The following is an 8319-nucleotide window of genomic DNA, read 5'->3' on the forward strand; positions in this document are numbered from 1 at the left end:
TTTAGGACAATGAAAAGAAAAGAATATCACAGTAACTGTGGTAAACAAGAGGCTCATGATGACCCTGGATCGCTCACCTGAGTAATATGAGCTACATGTTTCAAATGTCAAACTGATGATAAAATATTAAGAAAATCAGTAGGTCAAATCCATGGTCAATAAAATTCAGTTTTATGATTTGTGTGCAAAACTGTGTATGTCATTAAAATTTCAAGGCTGTATCTTAAAAAACAAGGAAGTAGGTCAGTAGGTCAATGTCACAGTCAAGTGACATCATATTAGTTAGGGCATCAGGTAATTATAATTAAACAGTCTTAGAAATAGGATCAGATGATTTTTTAAGTATTTTTTCCTATATAACTCACATAATAGCTAAGTGACCCCAGGGCGGGGCCTCTTTTAACCCCAGGGGCATAATCTGAAAAATTTTGCTAGACAATGCATCATACCAAATATCAAAAGCCTAGGTCATATGGTTTCAGACAAGAAGATTTTTAAAGTTTTTTTCCTATACAAGTCTATATAAAACTTTCGACCCCCAGGGCAGGGCGTCTTTTCATCCCAGGGGTACAATTGAACAGTTTTGGTTGAGGACCATAAGACAATGCTACAAACCAAATATCAAAGGTCTAAGTGTTGTGGTTTCAGAGAAGAAGATTTTTTAACTTTTTTTCCTATATAAATCTATGTAAAACTTGAGACCCCCGGGGCAGGGCCATATTTGACCCTAGGGGAATAATGTGAATAATCTTGGTAGAGGACCACTAGATGATGCTACATACCAAATATCAAAGCCCTAGACTGTGTGGTTTTGTACAAGAAGATTTTCCAAGTTTTCCCTATGTAAGTCTATATAAACCATGTAACCACCGGGGCGGGGCCATATTTGACCCTAGGGGGATAATTTGAAAAATTTTGGTAGAGGACCACTAGGTGAGGCTACACACCAGGTATCAAAGCCCTAGACTGGCATCAGTCATTAGAGTCATTGAATGTAAAGCACCTGGCCATAAAAACCTCTCTGATACCACTTTCTAAAAAAATTTACAGTATCTCTTGGGTCTGTCTCTAACAACTGGACAAATGCGATTCTGAACCGGACAGATTTCATACTCGCTAGTAATCACCATCTCATTAAGATCATTGCAAGGGTGTTCATGATGTAATGTAACCTTTGGCTGACTGCCCCAAGAGTTCAATAAGCAGTGCTTTGCTTTTATGACTTGGTGAGTAAGGTAGAGAGAGAAATCAATTTTCACTAATTGTAAAAGATCCCAGTAAGTATAAATAAATTACAATTTAAATTTGAAAATGTATAAATTACGTCAAAATACTGTCAATTTAATTCTATTTATGAAGTGTTTGAATCCTTGATAAGAAAAAACAGTGGGAAGAGATTTGAAATTGAAAAAAAATCTTTTTTTTTCAAGATACCTTCAAATCATTTTTGTGGATGAATTAAATACATTTTATTCAATACACCGCCAAAGTTTTTTTACTTATGTCAGAGGGTAGATTAATCTCTGCAATAAGTCACAAAATTATTTTCCTATCTACAGTCCCCATGCAGATTCATGTTAATTAGACTGTAGTGGTCCCTGTGAATGGCATGGTGCAATGTATTACATCAATTATAATTCTGATTAGCTAGTGAAGACATGCTGTGCACTAGTGTGCTAAGTAATAACAATAACAAATGACTTGAAAACTGACCAATATAACTGACCTTACGCCAGAGAGACTGTAGCCACGCCTCCCGATAATCAAGGGACAAAACTCTGTCGAGGTCCGTCAAACAAATAAACAATATGGCGGCCACAGAAATTTCTCTGTCGGACATTCCCGATGATTTCGGAATTAGCTATCTTAATAAGCACGTATCCCTTCGCAGAAAACAAAAGGCTCAAGCTTTTGTAAGCGGATGCTATGTAGAAAGAGTTAAGTTTTATAAAATCAGCGAGAACATTGTCCAAATCGGCGGGGAAGTGTACCCGAGTGTAAAGAAAAATGAACAAAGGCACGTCGTTAGTTTGGATGTTGATGTTAAAGAAAAAGTGATTGTTGAAGGGTATTGTCGATGTCAACAAGGGTACGTTACTCATTTAAACACTTTGACGATTGATTATTTCAATATTACACTTTTTTTTACTTTATAAACAATACATTACTTTCCGCGGGTTCAGTATCGATACATGTAATGTATACAGTATTACATGTATATAAGCCTGTCAGAGCTTAGTTTGCAGTAAATCAACATTTTCAAACCAACTCTAAGCACACAATTTAAATAGAGAAGTTATTTATTGTTGTTGCTTTTTTTGTCATAACTGAATAAAATTTTGGTTCAAGTATATGGTAAGTTGGCTTACTAGGAGGAAAAATCACATTCTCCTACCATGGATTGAACACACATCCTCAGGCATATGCATGTTAAGTGGACACTCAGTCACTTCGCTAACGAGCAAGGATGTTGGAAGTGGCCCATATCACTGCATGAAGATCTGGCTATTCTTTGTTTTCAAACAATGCATCCGCCCAGGTGATATACTGGCAAGGTGATATATGGTCAGACTGGAGGTCCCTGGTTCAAAACTTAAACCGAAATGATCGGACTCGAAAGCAGGAAAATTTCAACTTGCATTCTGGTCAATAACATTACAGAAAATACAACAGATATTTTCATTTTCTATCTATGAAGTTTCTTCTCAATCTGTTTTCAGGGATGGTGGTACATGCTCACACATTATTGCCATTTTGTACCTCATAGAGCAGTGGAAAATTATTGGCTACAAGGATGTATCTGCATTGCTCTCATCGACAAGTTTGCCACAACAATGGGACAGGCCACGTGGCGGAAAAATCAAATCGGAACCAGTGTCCCAAATGGTGATTGCGAGACCTACAAATTTGACACGTAAACGAAAGCCAGTCATGACAGAGTTCAAGGACAATAGGTAATGTCTTTTTATATTTATTTAAACTTTCAAATTGATTTCACTTTAACTGTTAAAAGTTAAAATCAAATATCACTTTAAACATATGAAGAAGAAAAAAAGCACATTTCCATGTTATTGGCTTGTTGTAACAATTTAAAGATAATGCAACATGTAATATAGCTGCAAGCAACTGTTTTCAATTGCACCAAAAGAAGAACACCAAGAAACAATTTCATGGAATACAATACAAGAGACAGGAAGGAAAATAAACTGATTTATTTATTATAAATTGATGCTATTATAGTACAATCGTTAACACAAAATCAATATTCATCATAACCTTTTCTAATTTATATTTGACAAATATATTTTCAGGAAAATCCCTGTTACAAATGACTGTATCTCAGCTTTGAAACAACTTAATGGATCTCCAATTTCATACTTAGTAGAAGAATCAAGTACAAGTACAAAATATACCGACACACATATAGGTCCACAAGTTGTAGGAAGTGGATTGTCTTACCATGTAAGTATATACCATTATACCGTGTGTTCAATGAAAAGCTAGTGACTGAACAGAGAACATTGCAGATCATGATCAGTCTTCAAGCAAATGTAGACTGATCATGATCTGCACTGTTCGCAAAAGACTTAACTAGATATTAGTTCCATCAGTATAAGTGAACTGACAGCATTTCATTTAGTATGCGTTTACAGTCTACTTTTATTTAATCAAATATCCCATGAAGTTTGTCACGAAGCAGCACACAAACCAGATCCGATTTATGCAGGTAAATAATGCCAAGTCTATTCTTTGCGACAGTATCTTAAAGTTTTTTACCCGACTTATAGCTCGCTCGACATGGACTCTGTGTCTCGCAATTTTTTCTGTGAGTTTTATGTCGGCCTTACTCATCTGACTTCCTGACCTGGCAAAAGGTGAAGTGTTTAATTTAAGGCCAAGTTTCTCAATTTCCTCTGAAATGTGGAAACCTTTATCAACCATCACACCGTCACCATCATTTATTTTTCCACATTCTTTTAATTCTTGTAATAATGATAGAAATCCACTCTGTCGGGTAATTTCCTTGTCAGAAATGGCACCTGAAAACAACATTGAAGCGAATATGATTGAGCCTCTGGGGTCAATTCCAACAAGCCCCTTCAACGTATTGCAAGACTTATAATCAGAATAACACTGGCTTTGACGGGTCATAGAACTTGGTCTCTGAATCTTTATTTCTGTTCCATCAATAATAACTAGAGTGTTTGGGAATTCTTCGCGAAAAGTTGGTGGCATTTCAGAAATAATGATATCTCTGTGTGGCCAAATTGAAACAGAACCACAACGATGAAACATATACTGAATCCAATTTTTAATGAGTGAACTGGCATCTTGTTGTGTCATACCAAATAAATTCCCAAGATGAGCAAAGTCAAAATTTTGACGAAGTTTCATCGTAACTAACAACAGTTGATCCTCCATGGTTAGATTTTCAGCACTTTTTATTCGTTTGGACATCTTGAAAGGGTTCTCTTGTGGAACTAGAAAGTTATAAAAAGCTTTAAATTGTTTGGCTGTAAGTCCTGTATAATACACAAATTCATCTTTTTTCACATTTTCTCTTATCTTTGCAGCACTCATTAACTTAGGTTTTTTATTATCTTCTCTTAATTCCTTTGATTTTTGTTCTGCATTTGCAACTTTCCTTTTCAGTTCAGTGTTTTGAAGAATTAGCCAGCAAGATGTTTTTTAATAGTTTCATTTTCAGCAGCAAGAGCAAGCATCTCCAAATGATTTCCTTCTGAAAAATAAATGAATAAATGCTCATTTTTTTACAGGCCAATTTGATGGAATGTGTACATGAGCCAAGGAAAGAAAATGGGTGTGGAGATATTACAATTCCTGCTGATGTACAGTTAGACGGTGAAGCGGAGAAGAACATTAGTGAAAATGCTTCATCATGGGCACACTTGAGAATTACCAGTGAAGACGCGCAATCTATAGAGAGAAAAACTAGAATGCAGAGTGGTTCGAAGGACTGGCACGAACATAGGAAAAACAGAATAACTGCTTCCGTGTTTGGTTCAATTATTAAAAGAAAAAAAGAAGTAAATGAAAGCTTTCTAAAAAACACATTCTGCCAGAAACCATTTGTTTCTAAGCCAACAAGCTATGGCCAAGTACATGAAAAAACAGCAAAAATCCTGTATGTAAAGAAAACAGGAAATCATTTACATGATGTTGGTTTAGTAGTGAACCCAACTTTTCCTTTTTTAGGGGCCACACCGGATGCTCTAGTTTGCGCAGGTGGCAGTACTGGTTTGGTAGAGGTCAAGTGCCCATACTCGGCAAGAAATTATTCGGTGTTGCAAGCAATTCAAAGCAATGTTAAGGACTTTTGCTTGATCCAAACTGGAGAGAATATTGAGCTCAACAGAAATCATGCATATTATTTTCAGGTACAAGGCCAGTTACTTGTGACCGGAATGCCATTCTGTGAATTTATTGTTTATTGCAATGAAGACATATTTGTACAAAGGATTGAACCTGACCGAGACATAATGCTCACTATTTTAAAGAAAATGACAGACTTTTACATTAAAAATTTTAAGCCCTACATGGAAAGCTTGAAGTAAACGGTCTGAACCTAGAAACATGACACTTTATACATACCATTGTTTTGTGATTTGCTATTTGTGCAGTCTCCATGGAAAGCATCTTCTTGTTCACTCATAAATGCAGAAACAGTTGGGTGGACAATCACAACATCTTGATTCTGAGAATGGCTGTAATTATGTAAATAATTTATTAGACTTTGCAAACAAAGATTACTTTTAACAAAGATGTATGCACCTGTAAATATGTATCTAAAATGATATTAAAACATATTTGCATCAATAGCAATGTCATACCTAAAACACATGTTTAGTTTTATTTAAAAAAACAACATTCATATGTTTGAAATACCATAAATAAAATAAAATTTTATACTTTGAGCTTTCAAAGATTATTGTGTTCTGTTTTATGTTATACGTAAAATAAAATCAAACCTGAAAGTCTCGGACAGTGCTGTTCTTATTTTTTTCTTTGGTGGTTCAGAATGTGCACGCGGCTTAGGAGGGCGTCTGGCAGGTGTGACTTTTTCATACCGACTTGCTGGTTCAGGGTCTGGATTTGCAGTGGTTGGTTTCCCGTCAATGAAATGCTGTGAGAAAAAATCAAAAGACTATTATTTTCAAAATCAAGTTGCAATGTAAATAAACATTAGTCTATAAAACATTGTACATAACTGTATTTGACGATAAGCTAAATTTTAGACCAGAGACACAGGCACAGGCTGACAATTACCAAGGGGGGTATTCGATCTACTCCTTACCACCGAAACAAAATGGCGGCCAAAACTGAAAATGTGAGTTTTTCTTACTTTTTTTCTTTTTCAAGGATATCTAGACAAAAGCACATGTCTATTAACCTGCTCCACTGTTTTCTCTATCAACCGGTACCTTTCAATTTGGAAACAGTGCTGTAATTTGTCTGGAATGTTGGTCATGAGATTCGAATCGATGAAAAATCCTCCGTTAAACACGGGATAAGGAATAGTGCGACTTGCAAAAATGGTCTTTTTTACCTAATATATCGCAGGTTGTAAGCTATTTTTCTGATTGGAAGGAATATTTCCACATACTTATCTAATACTGTTCGTTTTGTACTGATCACAGTTCGTATTTTCACAAAAACACAATTTTTGTCCGATGGTAAGGAACAGTGTGCGAAAATTAGAGGATAAGGTGCAGTGCAATTTTTTCAAACGGATTTCACAGTTTTCTTTCATCGTTTCTGAGATAACCAGTTGACATTTCTCTACCATGTAATAATTGAAGGGGTCGGATTGAGGAGTAGAACAGAAACATAATCCCCGAATGAACATATTACCAGACAAGATATGTCAGTAGGTAAGCATACTTGCCTTTTTCAGTGATTGTCGATTAAACAAAACTGTTGTTCTCTGTTCTACGTGGTGTCTTATATCACTTTTGACCAGATATTTGGCCAATCAAACATTTTATAGGAACTTATATTTGGCCATTCAAATGCTAAATATGTAGGGAGCAAATGTAACCGATTTTTCCATTGGTTAAATATACAAATCAACCAATTTCCTCTTCAGAAGATATACTACAAAAATTTGATTTCCACTTCAGAAGCTTTTCACGAAAGATAAACAACAACGATTCTTCTGGAAATTACAAATCGGTTAGGTCTCTTGGTAGACTTTTATGATTATTCATGACGGCCAAGAACCGTTGCTTTTTATATTTCACAATCTCATTTGCATATTTAAAGTGAAACTCTGATCATCTTACTGTAATCCGTGTAGTATAATACTAGTAGCAATTTTCAGTTGCTGTGCATTTCCATGTGTAAAATGAATGATATTTCAGCATAAGTATTATGTTGTCGTGCTTTTGAAATATATAAACTAGGCATTCTGAACAGGACAATGCTCTATTCTGTATGCAAAAACATACGGTAATCCAATCTCACTTGAAAGACTTCCAAGTAGGATGTCTCGTTATCAGCCTGCATGAAAAATGTGAAAAATGTAAACATTTTCATAAACATGGCTATAATTACGGGGACTCGGATTCAGTCTTCATTTAAAAATGCAAAAGGAATTATTCACCCAAAATCACTAGTTGCGCATGTGTATGTTACTTTTTACTATCTTATTCACAAATCAATAGAAGAGTAATTCGTCTCCATGTCATATATCACTAAGCTTGTTTGATTTTTATACCGAATCTTTGACTGTTACCTTTGTCTGTTAGTAATTTATGAAGCTTCAAACTACCGTAAACAATACATACGTTACTGTCGCAAGCTCATTTTATATGTTTAATGAATGTTCTTGTAGTTAAAATTCACCAGTAGTCAACGAAATCACATATTTTTTATGAATTAACATAGGGGGTTATTTTATAATCAAACACAGATACAAATTTTTCCGGACTTCTTTGGTATCAGTCATCATTTAAAATGATGTCTCAACCATAATGATACATACGTTATGCCAAAGAATATGCTAATGTTTCTGCCGTTTCTGGGTAGAATAAACTTTCACACATGTCTGTTCGTAAATTATATAACTATTATGGTTGCTCATTCATGCTGTTAATTCGGGTTATATTTTATACCATATCAGCGTGGAAAACCTTACCCAAAAGCGTATATAACAGATTGATACATCCGTTACCGTATTGTAGAAATATCACAATTTAATTCATTGTTTTAATGCTCTTAAAGACGAAGTTCACTGTCATATCTGATAGCTGATTACTCTTTAGGAAACAAATATCTATCTATGAATATTCTTTATGA

The 8319-nt window shown here is 35.0% G+C and overlaps 2 protein-coding genes across 2 annotated transcripts; one reads left to right on the plus strand and one right to left on the minus strand.

Moving 5' to 3' along the window:
* The first annotated feature begins 1808 nt into the window (after positions 1-1808).
* Positions 1809-5631, plus strand: LOC123546672 (uncharacterized). Its single transcript, XM_045333141.2, has 4 exons — positions 1809-2089; positions 2721-2954; positions 3312-3462; positions 4779-5631. The coding sequence occupies exons 1-4, from the start codon at positions 1809-1811 to the stop codon at positions 5574-5576; spliced, it is 1464 nt and encodes a 487-aa protein (XP_045189076.2). The 3' UTR covers positions 5577-5631.
* LOC128552425 (uncharacterized) lies at positions 3198-5726 on the minus strand. The gene is made up of 2 exons (XM_053533464.1): positions 5614-5726; positions 3198-4741 (listed from the first exon to the last, which is right to left on the minus strand). Exon 2 carries the CDS (start codon positions 4579-4581, stop codon positions 3661-3663), a length of 921 nt encoding a protein of 306 aa, XP_053389439.1. The 5' UTR covers positions 4582-4741; positions 5614-5726; the 3' UTR covers positions 3198-3660.
* Between the last annotated feature and the right edge of the window lie 2593 nt (positions 5727-8319).

The sequence above is a fragment of the Mercenaria mercenaria genome, chromosome 2, assembly GCF_021730395.1.
Source record: "Mercenaria mercenaria strain notata chromosome 2, MADL_Memer_1, whole genome shotgun sequence".
Classification (NCBI taxonomy): Eukaryota; Metazoa; Mollusca; class Bivalvia; order Venerida; family Veneridae; genus Mercenaria; species Mercenaria mercenaria.

What these genes read in the sequence shown, in the direction of transcription:
- LOC123546672 (XM_045333141.2), top strand. Translation starts at nt 1,809, where the DNA reads ATGGCGGCCACAGAAATTTCTCTGTCGGACATTCCCGATGATTTCGGA. An exon ending in ACAGAGTTCAAGGACAATAG is followed by an intron (nt 2,955 to 3,311) that starts GTAATGTCTTTT and finishes ATATATTTTCAG; the next exon opens with GAAAATCCCTGTTACAAATG. An exon ending in GAAGTGGATTGTCTTACCAT is followed by an intron (nt 3,463 to 4,778) that starts GTAAGTATATAC and finishes ATTTTTTTACAG; the next exon opens with GCCAATTTGATGGAATGTGT.
- LOC128552425 (XM_053533464.1), bottom strand. Translation starts at nt 4,581, where the DNA reads ATGAGTGCTGCAAAGATAAGAGAAAATGTGAAAAAAGATGAATTTGTG.